The sequence below is a fragment of the Oncorhynchus nerka genome, linkage group LG23 (genome assembly GCF_034236695.1).
Source record: "Oncorhynchus nerka isolate Pitt River linkage group LG23, Oner_Uvic_2.0, whole genome shotgun sequence".
NCBI lineage: Eukaryota > Metazoa > Chordata > Actinopteri > Salmoniformes > Salmonidae > Oncorhynchus > Oncorhynchus nerka.
Genome location: NC_088418.1, coordinates 30,351,173 through 30,375,346, shown reverse-complemented (window position 1 = coordinate 30,375,346; position 24,174 = coordinate 30,351,173). Strand labels below are relative to the sequence as shown.

Here is a 24,174-nt window from a genome sequence, read left to right as displayed (position 1 = left end):
TGTGTGTGTGTGTGTGTGTGTGTGCGCACGCGTGTGCGTGTGTGTGTGTGCCTGCGCCTGCCTGCGTGTGGCCTCTGTTTTGGTCTCTCGCTCAGTGTGTGAGCTAACTCTAATTGCTTCCCGATCTCCCCATATTACAATACATCCCGGTAACATTAGGTAGCTGACATACAGTAGTGTTAGCTCTCCGTCTCTCCTACCTTGACATTGCAAGCTACTCGATGAGTGAGCTAGTCATATGTGGGCCATGGCTTTGTGTGTTTAGTTTTCTCCCTTTTCCTGATTTGTGCTTTATTTATTTAGTCCACATGTGTGGTTTGTTTTACAGTCATCACTATTTAAAGAGGCCTAAACTATTTATTCATATATCACATATTTGGTTTGAAATTGATAAGCCTTTTTGTTGTGTTTGTCTGGTTAAGTGAATGAGGGAATGAGCGAGTCAAGTAGTTGCCCAACACACATGATGAGCATAGCATTAACAAGCTGCCACTGGCATAAAGGTAGCTCTTCAGTCAGTGCTGGGGATTCGACACTGCAGCAAACCAGCTACAGAGCAGATGACAGGGCTCAATCAAACCATCAACACTACCTGGGGAGAGGGGAGCTGCTACTGAAGCGAATGAGACCCTGCTTGGAAAGAGCCAAGCGATTGAACGACGTCAACCGCAGCTCTTGTGTGACTGAAGTACTGCTACCTTTTCATTGCGACTATGCTACTGATTTCAGCTCTCCCCTCTCTCAGCTCTCCCCTCTCTCAGCTCTCCCCTCTCTCAGCTCTCCCCTCTCTCCGCTCTCCCCTCTCTCAGCTCTCCCCTCTCTCAGCTCTCCCCTCTCTCAGCTCTCCCCTCTCTCAGCTCTCCCCTCTCTGCTCTCCCCTCTCTCCGCTCTCCCCTCTCTCAGCTCTCCCCTCTCTCAGCTCTCCCCTCTCTCAGCTCTCCCCTCTCTCAGCTCTCCCCTCTCTCCAGCGGAACCAAGATGCAACGACTGAGACAACCGCGACTGCCGAACGGACCCAAAGCGGGCTACTAAGAATAAATTTATATGTTTTCATTTATTGTAATCCCCTTCAAAACGAAAAGAGGAAATACATATTAAAGAACTGTAACTCTGACTGTCTGCCTCCTGCCTGTGTTCGAGGTTTATGGATCCTAAATAACCTTTTTTTTTTTTACACTAGCTCTATTTGCTTCCAGAGTTCCGCATGCTATATTAACATTGGCTTTCAGTCTCTCTGTAACATTAGCTCTGTCTCTCCTACCTTGGCAAACGGTGTCACTGATGGAGTTGCAGGCCTGGATCTCCAGCTCGTCGTCCTCGTCGCAGATGGTGCAGGGCAGGCAGGGCTCCCGCGAACTCTCTTGGTCAGAGAACGTATCTCTGGTGCACTCCTCGCACACGGTGTCGCGGTCGTGTTCACAGCTGTACAGCATGCCCTGGCCCTCAGGGCACTTGGTGCAGCTCTGACACTGGCTGGAGAGCTCGTTCAGGTAGTAGCCGTAGTCGCAAACACAGATGGCATCGTTGGAGTCGGTGCAGGGCGTCTGCATGCGGAGGAGGCCCACGCAGCGGGTGCACGGCTGGCACGTCTCGGTGTGGCTTAAGTTCTCCGCAAACGTCTCACCTTGGAGAAAATGGAGAAAATAATATGATTAAATAGGGTTGCAATATTCTGGCAAATTTCCCAGGTTTTCCAGAAATCCTTGTCGGTGGATTCCAGTTTTCTTACTTATTCCGAGAATCTTCCAACTGGGATTTCTGGAAAACCTGGGAATGTAGGGAAAGCTAGTGATGCTCCAGAGGTTTTGTATAGTAATTTCAGCCAGTAGTTTTGAAAGTAGTGCTCATGAGCCAAAACCGGTCCCTGAAAATTGCACAATTGTGTACTACGTCATCCATTTGATATGTCACGTCCTACTACCACCCCCCTCATTTTGTCACGTGAATACAATCAATAAGAAAAACACATTTCAACCCCAAGACCTTCTTTGAACATGAATAAACCCGAGATGTCTTGTAGTCTGACAGAGGTGACTATTATGCATGTTCTTAGAAATCCATCTTACTGGTGACCCAAAGGTCAATAGTTCAATTCCCAGGTGCTATGCCCTTGAGGCAATTCCTCCTATGTTACTCAAGTGGGTAGATATTCAGCTGCATGAATGGGAATAAGTGTTAGCAAAGGCGATGTAAGCCACTTGGGGAAAGGATCTTCTCAACAAAAATGTCTGAATAAAAAATAAAAATAAACATTTTCACCTGTGATATTAAGAATGTTTTATTTTTGACATGTGTGAGGTCTATTCAGAAAGTTGTATGAATCCATATTATTTCAAAGGTATCCATCAATATTGCGTGTTTAGCTGTAGTTGGACTGGAGAGAAAACTCGGAAACACACTAAATTATGCAACGGACCTATTTGTCAGAGCCGCCGTGATGTTCTTGTTCTTCTTGAGTGTGTGTCTGTCTGCGTTCGGCTAAATAGCAAGTTTTGAGCATGTTGAAAATGAATGAGGATGTACAGCACAGTTGTGTGTTGGGGTGTAGTGTAGTGCAAGGACAGTTGTGCTGTGGTCTGTATGCTCAATGTCCCATGGCATATCAAGTGTTTTCTTTCTGCGCCATTGGCACACCAACCAGGACATACTGTGTACTGCAGAAGCCCAAAGGAAAAGAGTCGGGAGGTGACACTGGACATACTAACTTTGTTATTTTGCATAAACATAAAAAATACATCATTTTTGGAGAAAGAGAACCTATCCCGATAAAGCGTTGAGGTCATAAAGTGTCTGCCATATATATATATATAAATAGTTGTTGCATAAGTATTCGGCTCCCCGAGTCTATACATGTTAGAAACACCTTTGGCAGCAATTACAGCTGTGAGTATTCTTGGGTAAATCTCTAAAAGGTTTGCACACCTGGATTGTGTAATATTTGCCGATTACTATTTTTTAAATTCTTCAAGCTCTGTTAGGATGTTGGTGAGCAAGTCTTGCCATAGTATTCCAAGCAGATTTAAGTCAAAATTGTAACTTGGCCACTTAAGAACATTCACCATCTTCTTGGTAAGCAACTCCGGTGTAGACGTGGCCCTGTGATGTATTTTATTGTCCTGCCGAAAGGTGAAGTCATCTCCTAGTGTCTGGTGTAAAGAAGTCTGAAACAGGTTTTGCTCTAGGATTTTGCCTTAGCTTATCCCTATCCCAAGTATTTGTATCCTTAAAAATACCCAAAAATACCCAAAAATACCCATGCCATGATACAGCCACCACCATGCTTGAAAATAAGGAGGCAGTTACTCAGTGATGTGTCGTGTTCGATTTGCCCCAAACATAGCCCCAAAAAGTGTATTCCTTTCCTTTTTACTCTGTAATTGAAGTCATTCTTGTGGAGTCACTACAATGTTGTTGATCCATTCTCAGTTCTCTCCCATCACAGCCATTGAACTCTGTAGCTGCTTTAAAATCACCTTAAAATGACCTTATGGTAACATCCCTGAGCAGTTTCATTCCTGTGCTGCATGTCAATTCAGAAAGGCAACTGTGTCTTTGAGGTGTCTGGGTGGTTTAATACAGAATGCAAAGCATAATTATTAACTAAACCATGCCTAAAGAGATATGTAATGTCTGATTTGCTATTGTCACCCATCTACTAATCAGTCCTCTTTGTTACGAGGCTCTCGAAAAGCTCCCTAGTCTTTGTAGTCGAATTTGGGGACAGAGTGAAGATTAGTCAATTAAACATAATGTCAATCCCTATTATTTCACACAGAGTCCATGTAACTGTTTATGTGATTTGTGAAGCCAAGGTTTACTCCTGAACTAATTTAGGCTTGCCTAAACAAATGGGCTGAATACTTCTACTGTATTTTAGTTATAGAATTTTTTTAAATAAATCTTCTAAAAAATCCACATTGACATTACAGAGTATTGTGTATATTGTTGACAAAACAAGATAATTCAATCCATTTGAATCCCACTTTTCAACACAGGAAAAGAATAAATCCAAGGGGTCAGAATACATTTGCACGGCACTGTACCTAATGGACTGTTAAGATAATGCTTGGGTATATGGGAATGGAGGCCAAATTTGGCATCTATTTGGATTGTGTTGGTGCATGCCAGTGTGTGTGTATATGTGTGCCTGCCTGTGTGTCAGATATGTGTCCACTCAGCCCCTCTGCCACCCCCTGCCCCATCAGTGCTCTCAAATGCATTATCATAATGCCACACATCAATAATTCAAGTAGTCAATACATTAATAAAGCTAGCCTGCAGCTGAGGTGGAGTGGAGGGAGTATAGGCTGTCTTTGCCTGGCTCAGCATTATGATAATATAAAAGCGGTACATTAGCCTGAAGCTAGCATTCAATGCATTCTTTTGTTTTGAACTCCCATAAAAGGTCTCCGACTTTGGCCAGCCGGCAATAGATGAGCATGTGTGTTAGGATGGAGTGTTTTTCACTGGATGAGATCTGTATTTTTCTCATAGAGCTGACGTGTGTGTGTGTGTGTGTGTGTGTGTGTGTGTGTGTGTGTGTGTGTGTGTGTGCGTGTGTCTGTGTCAGGCATGTGTGTATGGGTGTGTGTGTCTGTGTGTCTGTGTTGGTGAGTTGTTTGTGTGTGTGTTAGTTAGGTTGAATACTCTGGGTGCTTCTTACACTTCTTAAACCCAATGTTTAGTTATGTGTGTGTGTGTGTGTGTGTGTGTGTGTGTGTGTGTGTGTGTGTGTGTGTGTGTGTGTGTGTGTGTGTGTGTGCGTGCGCGTGTGCGTGTGCTTGCGTGCGTGCGTGCCTGTGTATCTGCGTGCATACTTGTGTGAGTCTGACAGGTTTTTCGCTTGGCGAGATGTCTCTTCTTGAAGTTCTCACACAGCTGGGTTAGCTTTGTTTTATCTTGTGTTGTCTATCTATCCACTCCCAAGAACTCAGGTTTCAGTTGGCCCGGATCAGCCCTGATCAGTTCCACGTTCCAAGACAAAATGGTGTGTGGCTGTTGTTAAGTTTTTCTTCTCAAGTAACCACTGAGTCTGTCTTGCACTGTAAACTGACACAGCAGTCTGGTGGCCTAAAGCAGGGGAGAACGACTGCCCCCTTGCATTGAGGAGTTCAAGTTGAAAGCCGATCGTGGTACTGCAGGCATTGCTTATTGTGAATGGGAAAATGGTGATCTTCATTGTCAATATTTGTTGATATATAAAAAAAATTGTAACCCAATTATGGTACCAATTTTTACTTATATTTCACCAGATGTATGTCCTGGAACCGATGACTTTAAAATCACACAGACAAAATTATAAGGATAATTTGTAAGTCGCTCTGGATAAGAGCGTCTGCTAAATGACTTAAATGTAAATGTAAATGTAATAATTTAGTTGCTAATGGAAGCCTGCAGTAGCTCGGTTGGTCTTCAACTTGAGATACTCCATGAGAGTGGGCAGCACTGAGCTAGCCTGCAACATCACTTCCTAGAGTAGCTCAAACTGCGCATGCAATGTTTCCAAAAACTCCTCCATGTAGCAAGATGGCGACACGTTGAAATGACACTTCCTGATTATCAAATGCCCCACTGAGCATTCTCATAAGAAACAATGGGGTGACGTCATGGATAGCTTCGTCCATATTTTTTTGTCTATGGCCGAAAGAGCACAACATTGTCATGCGTATATGCGTATATGCGATCATTAACATGGATGAGACAGGCCTTTAAACCTCTTAATAAACCTTTTTTTCTTCAATTTTCACCTAAAATGACAAACCCAAATCCTGAAATAAGGATATGCAGATTCTCAATACCATTTGAAAAGAAACACTTTGAAGTTTGTGGAAATGTGAAATGAATGTAGGAGAATATAACACATTAGATCTGGTAAAAGATAATACAAAGAAAAAAAACATGATTTAAAAAAAATCTTTTTTGAAATGCAAGAGAAAAGCCACAATGTATTAATCCATTTTAGGCACAATTTAGATTTTGGCCGCTAGATGGCAGAAGTGTATGTGCAAAGTTTAAGCTGATCCAATGAACCATTGTATTTCTGTTCAAAATGTTGCATCAAGTCTGCCCAAACGTGCCTAAATGGCTTATTAATACATTTTCAAGTTCATAACTGTGCACTCTCCTCAAACAATAGCATGTTATTATTTCACTGTAATAGCTACTGTAAATTGGCAAGTGCAGTTCGATTAACAAGAATTTAAGCTTCATGCCCATATCAGATATGTCTATGTCCTGGGAAATGTTCTTGTTACTTACAACCTCATGCTAATCACATTAGCGCATGTTAGCTCTACCGATCCTGTAGAGGTTAAACAACCAACCGGCATAGGAGTTGAACTACTGTTTAAAGGTTAAGGTGATGGTGGTAAGAAAGACAAAGAGGGCAAGAGCAAGGCAGGGGTCAAGAAAAGGGAGGAAAACAACTTACAGGGTGTGGTATATTGGGCCTGTCAGTTTGATTGGAAGCTGGAAGCTGTTAATCAGGTTAGCGGTTCAGCATCTCTGGACCAGAGGAATGGTGAGGTCAGGTTCGTTTTTTTCAAGGAAAGCACACCTGTTCTGGGGCCAGTTTGCTTTCTCTGGGCTGATTATGGTGAAGGTTAAGCTTGGGGGTCAGGAAAACAGATCCTAGATCAGTACATGCCTTTGGGGGTGAGTTCCTCCCTAGAGATGGGGCAAGAAAATGTGTTCCAGGAAATGGAATGCTTTGAGTTGGATGTGATTGACAAGTGGAGGAGCAAATGGCTTTAAAGTGATGAATGAAGTGCTGCTTCAGAGCCCACAATCAGTAGTATTTCCCAATCATTTTGGTTGAAGCCCAGCAATATATCTTATTCAACTTGATAATTAAGTTGATTAAGTTGGATGAGGTGTGTTAGGGCTTAGATAGAACAATTTGCTCCATTCCCCTTGCATAAAGTTTTGGCCATATGAAATAGTAGTTTAATACTCATATGTATCTATACATACATTACTGTATGTCTACCGGTACCGGTACTCCTTGTATATAGTCTATATAAATATATATGATTTGTGTTACTATTACCTTTTAAATGTTTAACACATTTTTCTTACTTTTTAACTCTGCATTGTTTGGAAAAGGCTCGTAATTAAGCATTTCACAGTAAAGTCTGAAACCTGTTGTAATTATGTCTGATTCAAGTTCAATATTATGTGAATATAAACAAATATGGTTTGAATTGAGTTTTAAATTGAAGCAAAATGTACTAATGCGATAAGCTTCAATCAGTCATGTGATTTAATCATTCATCTGACAGGCATCACATTATTTATCTTCTTTTTACGTTTTCTGTATGAGTCACTAAACTTGTGTAGTCCCGTGATGAATTTGGGTCTTTGCGACTCAATGCCTTTCAAGTCCAGGCAAGACAGGCACAACACACTTAAACAAAATAAATGTTTTACTTCGTATGCAACCAGACCAGAAAGCAACAAACTCCCCAAAATTAAGATATTTTCCTTAACGAAATACCTTGTTCTTGGAATCAAAAACAAATGTGTGGAAAGCCCTGAAATCCTTTAAAGTCTATAGCATGTGTTTATATTACCAAAAAAGGAATTTGAAAAGTAGAATCAGAGAAGCACTCACCTCTGCATCCCAAATGGCACCCTATTCCCTATATAGAGAACTACTTTTGACCAGGGCCCATTTGGGACGCAACCCTGATATTATTTCTCTGAGAAGCAACATGACCACTTAAAGTAACCTAACTCATGTCATGAGTTGCATTATGGTCTTACAGAAATAGATGTACATAATTTCCCAGAAACTACCCATGAATAAATTACAAAGTGCAGACCAATCCTGTCCTCCTCATCCTTAAAACCTAAAAACACTCTTATGACCCTGTCTGTGTGTCTGTCTGCCCTGTGGATTCTACAGTATATCTCTCTGGCTCACACACAGACAGAGATACAGACAGAGACACAGACAGAGACATGCACACACTCACACACACTGGAAAGAGTAGTGCTGACTTGACAGGATGGCCCAGACCAGCCATGGGATTCACACACAAATACGGCCAGATAGGACTCTGGGAACCCGACAGGAACTGGCCCATAACCAGGGCATTTGTAACGCAGCCCCAAACTCAACTAGGACCTCCTGACCTCGAACAAGTCTGACACGCAATAAGTCAGGGGAAGAAGTTAAATATGGGCTCATCCTACATGGGAGACGGGTCCGTCGTTTTAGTAGATGTAGAACATTCTCATTTTGGAGCTTCTGATCCAAGAAACTAGTCTGGTCCCAGTTCTGCTGGCATGTTTGGCAAGACAATGAGTGATAAGCATGATAGCACAAACAGATCTGGGACCAGGCTCAAACTAAGTAACAGTCTCAAACTATTTTTTCTTTTATTGGCCTATTATTTTCCTATCATGCCAACCTGGTCTCAGGGCAATTCGTAGGATTTGGTATTTAAATTGACACCCTCCATTACATTACGTTATGAATTTAATAGTGATCGTACATTATCATATGAATTAGATAACTTATAGTATCATACATCTTACCTGTTCGTACAATAGCATACGAATTGGATGAAGTCATTTATCATACATTTTGGAGGACATATATTATTATATGTATTACTCAGTGATGGGTTAGAAGCAGAGTGTTGGCCTCCCGAGTGGCAGACCCGGGTTCCACTTTGCCAGATGATTACATGGCCCATCAACTTGTTAAGCACAAACAGCACGTCTTATTATCTAAACTTAAGAGGTACATTGATGTTATGCAAGGTTATAAGGTCTTGTCTATTGTTTTGCCTATTTTCATGTTTTACAGCCTCAAAGCCCTGGAGCTTGGTGTTGTCGTTGCCAATGAGCGTTCTGACTCAGCCGGGAGCAGGTTTCAGCTGCGGCGCAATGCTGACACCCTTCCTCACAGAGATGGTCTGCTTGTACAAGCACCCACCAAAACATATATATTTTATTTGAAGATCTGAGAGTTTTGCGATGAAGAGGCCATGGACATCATATGCCCTGTGCCAAAGTCAAGGGCAAGAAACAGGCTTTCCTGAATATATAGATTCCCTGGTTCATGCGGGGTGTAGACGACGCAGTTCGTCACTGGGGCTGAGTTTCCAGTTACCCGGACTATCTACACTGCCTCTATGCGCATTCACATGACTCACACACACCACTGCTATCGTTAATGACATTGTTCTTTGACATACTGTACATGATTTTGTTCTGTCTCTACTGGCATTGACACTTTTTGTTCTTGTTTTTTTTTATTGACACGGTTGGATTCTAGCTTGAAATGTACCTATTCATGTTGCCATACTAAAACGTATTGATATATTTACATGTATAAGGAATGTACAGTTGTAGTTGGAAGTTTACACTTAGGTTGGAGTCATTAAAACTCATTTTTCAAACACTCCACAAATGTCTTGTTAACAAACTATAGTTTTGGCAAGTCGGTTAGGACATCTACTTTGTGCATGACACACAAAAAAAAATCCAACAATTGTTTACAGACAGATTATTTCACTTATAATTCACTGTATCACAATTCCAGTGGGTCAGAAGTGTACATACACTAACTTGACTGTGCCTTTAAACAGCTTGGAAAATTCCAGAAAATTATGTCATGGCTTTAGAAGCTTCTGATAGGCTAATTGACATCATTTGAGTCAATTGGAGGTGTACCTGTGGATGTATTTCAAGGACTATCTACGAACTCAGTGCCTCTTTGACATCAAGGGAAAATCAAAAGAAATCTGCCAAGACCTCCACAAGTCTGGTTCATCCAGCAATTTCAAAATGACTGAAGGTACCACGTTCATCTGTACAAACAATAGTACGCAAGAATAAACACCATGGGACCACGCAGCCATCATACCGCTCAGGAAGGAGACGAGTTCTGTCTCCTAGAGATGAACGTACTTTGGTGCAAAAAGTGCAAATCAATCCCAGAACAACATCAAAGGACCGTGTGAAGATGCTGGAGGAAACAGGTACAAAAGTATCTATATCCACAGTAAAACAAGTCCTATATCGACTGCTCAGCAATGAAGAATCCACTGCTCCATAACTGCCATAAAAAAAGCCAGACTAGGGTTTGCAACTGCACATGGAGACAAAGATCGTACTTTTTGGAGAAATGTCCTCTCGTCTAATGATACAAAAATAGAACTGTTTGGCCATAATGACCATCGTTATGTTTGGAGGAAAAAGGGGGAGGCTTGCAAGCCAAAGAGCACCATCCCATCCGTGAAGCACGGGGGTGGCAGCATCATGTTGTGGGGGTGCTTTGCTGGAGGAGGGACTGGTGCACTTCACAAAATAGATGGCATCATGAGGAGGAAATTATGTGGATATATTGAAGCAGCATCTCAAGACATCAGTCTGGAAGTTAAAGCTTGGTCGCAAATGGGTCTTCCAAATGAACAATGACCCCAAGCAAATTTCCAAAGTTGTGGCAAAATGGCTTAAGGACAGCAAAGTCGAAGTATTGGAGTGGCCATCACAAAGCCCTGACTTCAATCCCATAAAAAATTTGAGGGTAGAACTGAAAAAGCGTGTGCGAGCAAGGAGGCCTACAAACCTGACTCAGTTACACCAGCTCTGTCAGGACGAATGGGTCAAAATTCACCCAACTTATTGTGTGAAGCTTGTGAAAGGCTACCCGAAATGTTTGACCCAAGGTAAACAATTTAAAGGGAATACTACCAAATACTAATTGAATGTATGTCATCTTCTGGCCCACTAGGAATGTGATGAAAGAAATGAAAGCTGAAATAAATAATTCTCTCTTATTCTGACATTTCACATTCTTAAAATAAAGTGGTGATCCTAACTGACCTAAGACAGGGACTTTTTTACAAGAATTAAATGTCAGGAATTGTGAAAATGCATTTGGCTAAGGTGTATGTAAACCTCCGACTTCAACTGTATATGTTTGGGGTCAATAAATGGTGTGTAGGAACTCTGGGTATTGAAAGTTACTGAGAGGAAGTGCAGAAAGTTCATATTCTGTTGAAATATATTAATGGTCCTAAGGAGAGAGGCAAAGGGCAACAGTCTACAATTCCTGATAAGGAAGGCCAGTTTCTGAGGAACTCGGACCATGAGAGATGTGGACCTCAACTCGGGATAAGATCAGCAGTTGAAGATAGAAGACACTGCGGGGAGGTGGGCCATAGGGGCTCACCCTGATGACCATCTGATTATAGTCCTATCTCACACACACATTTCCACACCCATGAGAGTCCTGGGACTTAGGTAGGGCCATGATAATACCAGTAAGAGGAACCTACTGTGTCTCTGCCTAACACCAGAGAAGGATTAGTTATCTTAGACATGCAAGGAGATGACTCCGCCTAGTTGTAAGCTATAAATATGTGAGTGACTTGTATGTTGTGTTTGCAGCTCAAGCACCCATTGAGTTGAATCAACTTGGTTTGAGCTTTTCCCAGATGTCCATTCGAGTTTGTTCAGAACCTAACACTTTTATATTGACACTTTCTATTTTTGATTTTGCTACTATGCAAGTAACTATTTCACTGTACCGTTTTACACTTTCTGGATCCTGTGCATCTGACAAATATACTTTGATTTGATATAGTGTGTGTTTCCCAGAGGCAGTAATGTGAAGAACAACATGACCTACACCAAAGTCAGATTAGGATATAGGCCAATAACTAGATAAAGTGTACTTTTACCTTGAGTTTTTCTTACGGAAAGCTACTACTTTCACGACTTGCCGCCTTGAAATCTTTGGTTGTTTACTACACTACCTTACTCACTTTGTTTAGCACATCTGAATCCTTAAAGAGATGGGTGGGGCTATGCATAAGAGGGTGTGAACGATGCTGAATGAGTAGGAACAAAGAGGTGTAAAAACCAAACCACAACTTTTCAAGGGCCATTTCTCAAACGTGGGGTCACAAGTTGATCAACTTTCAAAGTAACTTAGCTTTTTTGTTGTTGCAGTGTACGATATACCATTTTGAAGCTCTGACTCTGTACTTTTATCCAACGTCAAAAAAACACAATTTAAAATGTTGGAACATAAGACCGAAAAAGGGGTCTTATTTGTTAAGGGGAGGACACGTTTGTTATTGTTTTTCTTTTGTGAAAATTAGCATCTAGCATCCAGGTAAAGACAATGTAGTACATACTCTTCTGTCATGGCTGTGGGAAGTAGGGGTGCAGAGCGTGTTGCAGCACCCCCTGAATTAAAAAATAAATAATAATAATAATAATAAATATTGATGAATAAAAAAGTAGTGCATAAGAGGAGTGCACTTGGGACTTCACTATTCCTGTATTAGCGGACCAACATAGCCACCTGTAGCAAGGGCAAACAAAGGCGCGTGGAGAGGGCACTTGCTTTGGCACTCATAAGTACAGTATGTATTCACTCAAAAGTATGTCTTGACTAGAAAAGTGTTTACTCGGTCTAGTGTACAGCATAATTACTGTTGGGAAGTTGGGAAACCGTGATAACAGAACTCACTGTTCATCTGGGCCAACTATTCATAAAATGTCTCAGAGGAGTGCTGATCTAGGATCAGGTCCTCCCTGTCCATATAATTGTATTCATTATGATCTAAAAGGCTAAACTGATCCTAGATCATCACTACTTAGCTTCTTCTCTTCGCTTTATGAATACCGGCCAAGACTTACTTCATGTCCAATACAGCAGTACTGTGTGTACTGAACTGAACTGTACTGTACTGTACTATGGACAATAAGTACAGTGGGGTATTGCTATGAGGAGGTCATAACCCTTAGGTGACCACATCACAATGTAATGAATGTCCAGACATTTATGGCTGAAGGGGGTGTAATCTGTAAATCACTATCAAGGCATGTGTGCGTGTGCGTGTGCGTGTGTGTGTGTGTGTGTGTGTGTGTGTACTCACTGTCGAGGCATGGGGCACAGACAGTCTGTGTTGCTCGACATGGCTTGATGACTCCCTCCCCGGGCTGGCACTGCTTGCAGCACTCCCCAGTGGTGGTGAATTTACCTGAGCTACAGGCCTCCTTATTGGCTAGAGCTCCGACCTGTCAATCAACAGAAAGACACAGATGAGAATGTTTGATCAAAAAACTAGGTACGAACAACAACAACAACAGACACATGGAAAGGCCAAACACACGCACACACACACAAATGAAGGGAGAACACATGAGAGCTCACTGTAGACTCTAGAGCCATGAATGTGTATTTATAACACTTATAGAACACACACAAAGGCAAGGGAATGCACTGGTGGTTAATGTGTGTGTGTGTGTGTGTGTGTGTGTGTGTGTGTGTGTGTGTGTGTGTGTGTGTGTGTGTGTGTGTGTGTGTGTGTGTGTGTGTGTGTGTGTGTGTGTGTGTGTGTGTGTGTGTGTGTGTGTGTGCGTGTGTGCATGGGTGTGTGTGTGTCTGCGTGTCTGTGTGGGGGAGTTGTTTGTGTGTGTGTTAGTTAGGTTGAATACTCTGGGCACTTCTTACACTTCTTAAACTAAACCCAATGTTCCTAAAATTGGTCCCTTAAATGCTACACACTCCATACGACCCTTAATCTCCAAAGTAAATCTTCAAAAAGAGAAGCAAAATGCGTTTTGACAGTGATGCTAATGAGAGCTGACAAGAGAGCTCTCTCTTTAGCCCTTATGAAGGTAGCATGTTATGGTTCCGTACTTCCTCTTTCGATACAAGGAATTAGCCGAAATGCTAACTTTTTGAAGAAATCTTTTTAGCTTGCTTCACTGTCCGTGCACCTTGGTTTGAAAGCAAGGTAGCATGTAGCAATAGCATTTTTTTCATTTGCATGGTTCCTAGGAATTAGCTTTTCCCTCAAAGAAATTGGTTTCAAACCACGGACCACAATTGGAGGGAGAGTACTGTCTCCATTTGTTTGAGCTGATTCTATGAATGCTGTATACTGGTGTCAGAAGTGGGATTCTGTATGGAAAGTATTATAGGCTATTTAAAATTATTATTATTGCTAAAATAGAATGAACAAACTCATGTGTGAGCAACTTTATGCAATGTTAAAACAGGAGTAGAGAGGATTCTGGGTCCTCTGGAGTGAAGTTTCCCTTTCTCCTCCCCCAATACGAACTTTCAGCATTAGTGGGACAATGTAGAACTGACGCAGGATCAGTGTATATGGGAAACTTCATCCTAAACTATACTGGGGTATGCATGGTACGCAGAGTGATGCTGTCGATGGAAATCCAACGTACTCAGGTGTGGAATGTCACTGACAAGAGAGCTGCTCTAAAAAGACAGCAAATGTCCCCTCGGGGTTTTTGAGTTACTTACATTGATAACTGGTTTCATTTTTTTCATGATATGCTATTTGAACCAATGTGTGTGTGGACACACACACACACACCACGACTGAGGGGACATTTTCTGTCTTTTTAGAGCAGCTCTCGTCAGTGACATTGTGTGTGTGTATCCACACCAATTTACATACCCAATGCATTCTCCCTTCAGGAAAAAGGTTGTCCGTTTCACACTCTTCCCCTCTCCCTTGCTCCTCCTCCTCTCCTCCTACCCCTCTCCTTCAGTCCCTTGACCATTCCATTCCGTGCCCCATCCACCGCTAGTCCCATTTAAACCCTCAGAGCTCAAGTCCACTGTGATGTGGTAACACTTGAGTTGACGGACAGATTACTTTGGAACAATTGACAGTTTCTTGAGTTTTGCTCAACATTCTATAGCGGGGTATTGAAAAATATATTACTTACATTGATAACAGGTTTTATTTTTGCGTGATATGCTATTTGAGCATGTTTTGCAATGCAAATGTTTTAGTTTACTTGTTGGCCTGTAGTTGAAGGTAGTCATATTACCGGTATGTATAGAAACCACAATTGGACTTGCCAAAAATGTTCACAGTTCACGTTTATTGTCACTGAGCAATTTCCTCTTAGATAGGTCAGCTGCAAGGCCAGAATTGGCTATATTGTAAACATTTATGAAATCAAAAATGTGCTTCATGGTCTAAATTTAAGGTTAGGGTAAGGCATTATTGTCAGCAGTGTGGTTAAGGTTCAGGTTAGGGTTTGGGTTAGGTTTAAAATCTGATTTTGTGGCTGTGCCAGCTAGTGACCACTCTGTAAAACTGCCTCGAGAACAAGATTTAAGATGAAAAAATGTTAACCTGCTCAATCTACTTAGCTGTGTCTCATATGGCACGTGCTACTTTTGACCACTATAGGGTATAGGGTGTCATTTGGGAAGCAGCAGTTGCTTCTTCTGATTCAAGATTTCATATAGCCTCAGGAATGGGTGTAGTACAACATGTTTCAATGGCCAAAAACTACAGAAAGTCACACAAAGTAATTGTGCGCTCAGTTGGATTGGTGGAAAATTAGCTATTAGCAATTAGAAAATGCTAAAGGATACCTGGTTCATGACACAAGTGAGTCATTGCTTGACTTGGCATATAGTTCCATTAGTTTATCGTTTATTGTTGTGTTTTTTTTTTATCAAGTCAGTTATCCCTGGAGAGTCAAGAGCACAGGTTGATCACAAGGCTTGGAACGGAAAGTGTGGAACTCGAGGCTGTTCTCTATCCCTCTCTCTCTCACACACACGCACAAACGAACACACGCATACAGTATGCACACACACGTACACTGATGCCCACACAAGTCTGCCAACCACACACAAACACACACACACATCAAATTATTTTTTAGGGAACAAAACTTGAACGTTCCACCAAGCTACTATTTGAGTACATTTTCACTTGGATGCACTTAACCTTTCAACCTCAGCCTGTCAACAGCTGTTAAGCCATTAGACATTGACTACATCTACTACTAGGACAACAGTAGCTATTCTGGTAAAGCTGGCTTTAATTTAAAGGTAGCTACTCTCTGAGCCTTTATCAAATAACGACAACAAAGACAAGTGCTTTTAAATGTCAGGTAAATCATTTCTTAGTTTTGGGAGCGGTTTGGGCATGTCAGTGTCGGTAATATGACAAATGTATGGGCTGTGTCCCAAATGGCCCCCTATTCCCTATATGGTGCACTACATTTGGCCAGAGACTTAGGGGGTTCTGATCAAAAGTATTGCACAATGTAAGGAATAGGGTGCCATTTGGGATAACCGATGCTGAATCATCCTCTCTAAATGAGAAAGGGAACAAAAGAGAGAGGAAAAGAGGAGTGAAGGGGACTTAAACTCATATCAGTATTGCATGCGACGAGGCAGCAGTGGAGGCAGTCTGGTCTCAAAGACTAAACGTAACATCCAGGACACTCAAATGAGTATGATGTTAATTTTGGTATGGTTATTAAGGCACACACTAAAGGAGGGTGGTTGGTCAGGCAAACAATCCAACTGTTGTATTTGAATCTCATCACGGACTACTTTAGCATTTTAGCTATTTAGCAACTTTGCAACTACTTACTACATTTAAGCTAATTTGCAACTACTTGGCATGTTAGCTAACACTTCCCTAACCCTAACTTTAACCCCTAACTCCTAAACCCAATCTTAACCCTAACCCCTAACCTTTCCCCTAACCCTAACTTAACCTTTTTCTTAGCTAATCCTTCCCCTAACCCAAACCTTAACCTTTTAACTAACTCCTAAACTTAAACCTAACCCCAAGCCTAGCGAATGTTAGCCAGCTAGCTAATATTAGCCACCTAGCCAATTTTTTGGCACCTAGCCAATCTAGCTAGAATTTGCAACATATCATACGTTTCGCAAATTCGTAACATATTTTACAATTGAAAAGTCATAACATATTGTACGTTTTTCAAATTCGTAACATTTAATACTAATTGTAATTTGTAACATATCATACGAAATGGGTGATGGACATCCACAAACTGATACATACCATACGAAATGTAACATATCATTCTGAATGGAGTGTCTCGGATAATACTAAATGCTCTGAGACCAGGTTTTACTCTCTACTCTTTCGGCTACAGTTATTTTGTGAATAAATGTTATTTGACCAAACTAAACCTGGAACAGGCACTCCATCACTAATTTCTGTCCAGTGTCGACTGGTACACACAGTTTGTGCATTGTGTGTGCGTGCAGGCCAGTGCATGTGTATCCTCCACCAACCTGAACTCAGGGGTAAACGTAACATAGTAATATGTAAAGCTGTCTCCCTTCATTTAGTATGATACGCTATGTTTCGTATTGTTTGTATTCATTCGTGGCTGTCCATCATCCAATTCGTATGATATGTTATGAATTACACTGAACAAAAATATAAATGCAACATGTTAAGTGTTGGTCCCATGTTTCATGAACTGAAATAAAAATCCCAGAATTTCCGTACACCCAAATATTTCTAGCAAATTTGGTGCACAAATTTGTTTACATTTCTGTTAGTGAGCATTTCTCCTTTGTCAAGATATTCCATCCACCTGACAGGTATGGCATATCAAGAAGCTGATTGAACAGCATGATCATTATATATGTGCACCTTGGGCTGGGGACAATAAAAGGCCACTTTAAAATGTGCAGTTTTCTGTCTGTAATATAGCCCTTTTGTGGGGAAAATAACTAATTCTGATTGGCTGGGCCTGGCTCCCAATAGGGTGAGCCTGGCTGCCAAGTGAGTCGGCCTATGCCCTCCCAGGCCCACCCATAGCTGCACCCCTGCCCAGTCATGTGAAATCCATAGATTAGGGCCTAATTTATTTATTTCAATTGACTGATTTCCTTATATGAACTGTAACTCAGTAAAGTGTTTGAAATTGTTGCATGTTGCGTTTAGATTTTTGTTCAGTATACAATTCGTATGATATGTTACAAATTGCAATTCGTACAATATGTTACGAATTTGCAATACGTATTATATGTTACAAATAATTCAAATTTGTTGTGGCTAACATTAGCTAGCTGGCTAACGTGAGCTAGGTTAGCTAAAAGGGTTAAGGTTAGGGTTAAGAATAGGGGAAGGGTTAGCTAACATGCTAAGTAAACTCAGCAAAAAATAAACATACCTTTTTCAGGACCCTGTCTTTCAAAGAAAATTAGTAAAAATCCAAATAACTTCACAGATCTTCATTGTAAAGAGTTTAAACATTTTTCCCCATTCTTGTTCAATGAAGCATAAACAATTAATGAACATGCACCTATGGAAAGGTTGTTAATACACTAACAGCTTACAGACGGTAGGCAATTAAGGTCACAGTTATGAAAACTTAGGACACTAAAGAGGCCTTTCTACTGACTCTGAAAAACCACAAAATAAAGATGCCCAGGGTCCCTGCTCATCTGCATGCACGTGCCTTATGCACGCTGCAAGGAGGCATGAGGACTGCAGATCTGGCCAGGGCAAAAAATGACAATGTCCGTACTTTGAGACGCCTAAGACAGCGCTACAGGGAGACAGGATGGACAGCTGAACGTCCTCGCAGTGGCAGACCACATATAACAACACCTGCACAGGATCGGTACATCCGAACATCACACCTGCGGGATAGGTACAGGATGGCCTCAACAACTGCCTGAGTTACACCAGGAATGCACAATCCCTTCATCAGTGCTCAGACTGTCCGCAATAGGCTGAGAGAGGCTGTACTGAGGGCTTGTAGACCTGTTGTAAGGCAGGTCCTCACCAGATATCACCGGCAACAACGTCGCCTGGCCCAGACAGGACTGGCAAAAAGTGCTCTTCACTGACGAGTCGCAGCTTTGTCTCACCAGGGGTGATGGTCGGATTCGCGTTTATCATCGAAGGAATGAGTGTTACACTGAGGCCTGTACTCTGGAGCGGGATCGATTTGGAGGTGGAGGGTCCATCATGGTCTGGGGAGGTGTGTCACAGCATCATCGGTCTGAGCTTGTTGTCATTGCAGTCAATCTCAACGCCGTGCGTTACAGGGAAGACATCCTCCTCCCTCATGTGGTACCTTTCCTGCAGGCTCATCCTGACATGACACTCCAGCATGACAATGCCACCAGCCATACTGCTTGTTCTGTGTGTGATTTCCTACAAGACAGGAATGTCAGTGTTCTGCCATGACCAGCGAAGAGCCTGGATCTCAATCCCATTGAGCACGTCTGGGACCTGTTGGATCGGAGGGTGAGGGCTAGGGCCATTCCCCCCAGAAATTTCCGGGAACTTGCAGGTGCCTTGGTGGAAGAGTTGGGTAACATCTCACAGCAAGAACTGGCAAATCTGGTGCAGTCCACGAGGAGATGCACTGCAGTACTTAATGCAGCTGGTGGCCACACCAAATACTGACTGTTACTTTGGATTTTGACCCCCTCCCCCCCTTTGTTCAGGGAGACATTATTCAATTTATTTTTGTCACATGTCTGTGGAACTTGTTCAGTTTATGTCTCAGTTGTTGAATCTTGTTATGTTCATACAAATATTTACACATGTTAAGTTTGCTGAAAATAAATGTAGTTGACAGTGAGAGGACGTTTCTTTTATTGCTGAGTTTAGTTGCAAAGTAAACAAAAACAAAAAAAAGTAGTAAGTAGATGAAAAGTTGCTAATTAGATAAAATGCTGAAGTTGTCCGTGAAGAGATTCAAACTCACAACCTTCGGGTTGCTAGACGTGTTGCGTTACATGTCCATCCGTCCACCCCACCATTAAGTAACCATCTGTCGTACGCAACCATACCAAATGTAACCTAACATACTTATTTGAGTGTCTATAATGTAATCGAGACGGATGTTGTTTCCAAGGTTCGCAGCTATACGTTGTGCATAAATGGAACGGGAAAATAAATATGCAGGATGAAACTGTGTATAGGCTATAATATATGCCATTTAGCAGACGCTTTAATCCAAAGCGAAAGTCATGCGTGCATACATTTTACGTATGGTCAATTGATAGTCCCTGCTCAATATGGTCAATTGATAGACCCTGATCCGAATACACTTCATAATTACGTTGATATCATGTTAAATGGTTACTTTACGTGCGTGGTGGATCTGCGAAGAGGGTTGTCTCCAAATAGGCGAACAATAGGACGATAGGGTGAGTTTGACAGAGTGAATGAGGTTATTTCCAGAGTATTGGATGAAAGAGTCTATGAATGAGATAGACTCACGTAGTGCATGTTAAAGTGTATGAATGAACAGAAACTTTAACATGTACTACAAGATGAAATTACTTCACCAAAGAAGCCTGGCACTCTAGCCTGGCACTCTAGCCTGGCACTCTACTGGCACTCTAGCCTAGGCTACACCGTCCTACCTGGATGCGCAAGTGACAGTGTTGTCGCACGTACAGTGCCGTGAATATGCACGAGGTAGTTCAAACAACTTAATAAAAAATGGACCATGCAAAAACACAAGGTGAATGTTATAGAAGTATATTGACACCTACCGCTCCGAGTAGAACTGTTAAGAACAGAGTACGCATTCTGAATCCCCGTCACTTCTTCGAAATGTATGTGTTTTTCCAATAGGTCAACGGACTGACGAGAAAAGCACTAAAAAATAAGAACATCATTTATTTCGCGGGTAAAGTACACATAATGCCCATGCATAAAAATATACGTCTCTATTTTATCCTCATACGTCTCGTCCGGCTCCAATTCTCTTATGTTTCCGAAGTAAAATAACTGAGTCAGTCCATGTATTGGAGTCACTGTATAATAATTATCCTCAGCAAGCAACCTGCAGAGATTTACTCATGCAGTAGCCTATGTTGCGGGGCAGTCCCGGCGCACTTGCGAGAGAACAGCCCACAGCGCGGAACAGAGAGATGTACAACTGATAGGAAGTATATTCTCGCTTCAGTGCAGCTTCTCATATGACAGCTGTGCTTGTTTTATGGACTAAGGGCACGCCCACCACTCCAACATACATGTTCTGTTTTTTTTGCTTTTACAAAACAACAAACCTGGGACTTTTCACCGCCTTTTTTCTTTTTCTTTTTCTTGTACCTTCCAGCGGCCCCGTGGCATCTCTGCAAATGCGGCTATTTGCATTTTTATTGTCTGATTAGATTACCGCCCATAAGTAAATAATTACAGGCTTGTGACTAAATTTTCCCAAATAGTCTATGCCAAATCACTATTGCCAATTGCGTAACAAATTAAAGTTTAGGTCATTCAGTGCAGATACAACTTTATCACAGTGGAATTGACATACTACGGTTATAGACTACTGTAGTGTAGGCATACCAATTGTGACATTATGTATCGCCTTTCGTACCTTTGTTATTGATGTTATAACAGGCACTTGTGTCTTGCCTAATGAAAGGAGACCTAATAAACGTGGTCTAGCCTTCTTTTTTTGACAGGTATAGTCTCCATTTAGCCTCCTGTAAATTACTGTCTGATAAAGACATCCACTAGAGGGCAACATAGGTTAAATACTCACGTGCCATGGTGCACAGGTCAATTATTGAAGTGATTTAAAACACGTTCCAAGGTATTAAATACACAAGTTCTTTGTGAGTAAGGCATTGCCAACATCATCGTAGGCTTACCTACAAGAAGACAGGTGCATACAGCACAGGTAAGAAGTATTTCAGCTCATGTGCTGGTCAGAGCATCAATAATGTATTTTGTGCATTATTTGACCACGTGACCTTACCATAGCCATGCCTTTGAGCACAGAAACCAGATGTGCCAGGTACAAAGTAAGACATTCTATTACACATCTGTATATTTACCAACAATTGTTTCATTCAACATCATTCCAGCTCAGAATATTTGCCAGTGCGGTTTGTGTTAGCTAATGTGTATTACCTGTGTGCTACTGCGAATTAACCACAAATTGGCCGATGGTCATTATACAAAAATAGGCGAGGCCTACTCAATCTTTAAAAATAAGGGCATTTTTGTCTGAGAAGTCAAGTAGCATAAGTTATCATCCCTTTATACCCTACAAAAAGTATCTGCGTGCGATGTTGTTGTTGAAGAGGCTCATTGAGGTTGGAGCTGAGTGAAGAATATAGATGCAGCTGTGCAGCTTCACAGAAAACCCTTGAAGGACAAGGAAGTATTTTGATGCTGAAGGAAGAGGTTCAGGTTTCTTCCATGGGCCAATGGATGCCCGAACAGACTCAGTATCGATCCTGTAGCCTTTCAGGCAGTGTATCATCAACATCCTATGTCCAGCAGTATGTTGGATATCCTCCATAACACACTGATTAATAAGGTAAAAGAGAACGTGTGCGTCCAAAACAACACCCTATTCTCTATGTAGTCCACAACTTTTGACCAGGTTTCGCACGTGGTTTTGGTCAAAAGTAGTGCACTGCATAGGGAATAGGGTGCCATTTCAGACACATCCAATGATTGATTTGGAGTTCAGCCCGGAAAGATAGTGTTTCCAATTCGTTTATCTTTTTTTAGCAGGGTGCAAAGACCCTCGGAATAATAGGCTACATGCAGCCTACACCAAATCTTTCAATTGGAATTTGAATACGTCCAAAATTATTTTAGATGGGGGACCACAAAGCTTGGCAAGGGAGTCGGTGCAGCTATGAAGTCTATAGGCTAGTGATGGGTGCCTATTAGTGCCAAATTACTGATGCTTTATTGATTCAAATAATTATACACCTATTGACGATTGTCAGTACAGTACATCACTGATGCTCATGTGTTGATGACGCGTATAACTCAGGGGAGAATGACTGCCCCCTCTGATTGAAGCCAACAAGTTCAAGGCCGACCGTGGTACTGTAGGCATTGTTTGCAGAAAACAAGATACCCCATTATAGTGAAGGGGAAAATGTAAATCTTCGTAGTCAATCTTTGTGAAAATAAAATTGAAATTCAAAGACAATCATGGTACCAATAATTGCTTTTATTACACAAGATGTATGTACTTGAACAGATTTTAAAATCGCACACAGATAAGAATGATTTAGTAGCTGGGTGATTCTTCAACTAGGGGCACTTCTATGTCCTCTGGTCAAATTTGGGGATTTTATTCAAAATAAAACAAATACTTGTATATTAGGTTCACACTGGAATCACCCCATACTTTTTAAACACCTCTCTTTCAAGTATTTTAGCTACTTTTCAGGTGCATTTTATACCTTAATTTCACTATTTTGCCTTTGTCCCTGACCCAGACTTTTAAGCTTCTACTATGTTTTTCTATGAGAAAACATGAATAATTACACATTATATAATGTTATGTACCACAGAAAGAGTCAATTAAATAACATCTATATCAATATTTATTGTGAGTATGCCCTTTATATTGTTTTTTACACAAAATATACCTGTCCTTTGGGAGTGGTGTCATTTCCACCACTGAGGACAAATTCCTCATTAATCAAGTTTTTTCAAGAGAATGTTAATTTAGTTACAATTGAAACATATTGTGACACTAAAGCACATGGATGCAGTGGACAGTTGTTCCAGATGTGATGTCCAGAAGTTTAAGAAAAATCGAGGTAAATGTTGCTTTGTGTAGAGAATATTTTAATTGTCAGTCATTTCCAAACAGGCCTTAATTTCTTTAATTTGTGGTAGAACTTTTGAAATGTTTTTATATTTTATGTATTTAGTGTAAACAATATGCTAGCTGTAATACTAACCAAAGCGTGCTTAGCAATCTGTCAATTTTCTCCAGACACTGTAGAAGTGTCATTTCCATCACAGTCATTTCCATCACAAACTTAAGTGTGGTGGAAATGACAGAAAGTGGTGGAAATGACACAAATCCACTATCTTACTCGTTTTTACATTTTTTTCTCTTTTTTAAAAAAACTTTAGGATTATTTAATCATGTTTTAAATTAATTTAATCTAGAAAATGCTCCAAGGTTTCACAAGTTGAAAACTAAGTAGTATTTGTATTTATTCTTAGAATATGCCACATAAAACAGCACAGGGGTCACAGACATATAGAAACAAAATAGAAAATGATCCTATACGATACCAGGAACATCTGCAAAATGACAGGGAGAGATACTGGAAGAAAAAAAGAGAAGGGAGAAGTGAAATCTATCTCTGAGCTTACAAAGAGAGAACAAAGAAACAAGAGAAGGCAATGGAAATGGAACCAACGGAATAGAAGACAGACTTTAAAGAGAACGGTTGCAATGGAGACCTACCTATCAGGCAACACACCATCTCAGTCACCAGATGACTTGCAGCCAGAACATGAGGCTAACATACCTGCCCCTAACTTACCTGCCCCTGATGCACACCCTGATACCGTTTCCTCATCGTCTGCAACAGGAATGAGAAGTCGAATACTTGCTGGAAGGAAAAAG

General features: G+C 41.2%; 1 protein-coding gene across 1 annotated transcript in view; it reads right to left on the bottom strand.

Annotated features, from left to right (window-relative positions):
- The window catches only part of ngfrb (nerve growth factor receptor b), a 70,779-nt gene extending 50,057 nt beyond the window's left edge, over positions 1-20,722 (bottom strand). Inside the window, exons 1-3 of the mRNA XM_029629680.2 lie at positions 20,318-20,722; positions 12,906-13,047; positions 1,262-1,624 (exon numbers count right to left, since the gene is read on the bottom strand). Of these exons, the coding sequence (XP_029485540.1) occupies positions 1,262-1,624; positions 12,906-13,047; positions 20,318-20,353 (541 nt within the window). The 5' untranslated portion in view covers positions 20,354-20,722. The remainder of the gene's footprint in view (positions 1-1,261; positions 1,625-12,905; positions 13,048-20,317) is intronic.
- Between the last annotated feature and the right edge of the window lie 3,452 nt (positions 20,723-24,174).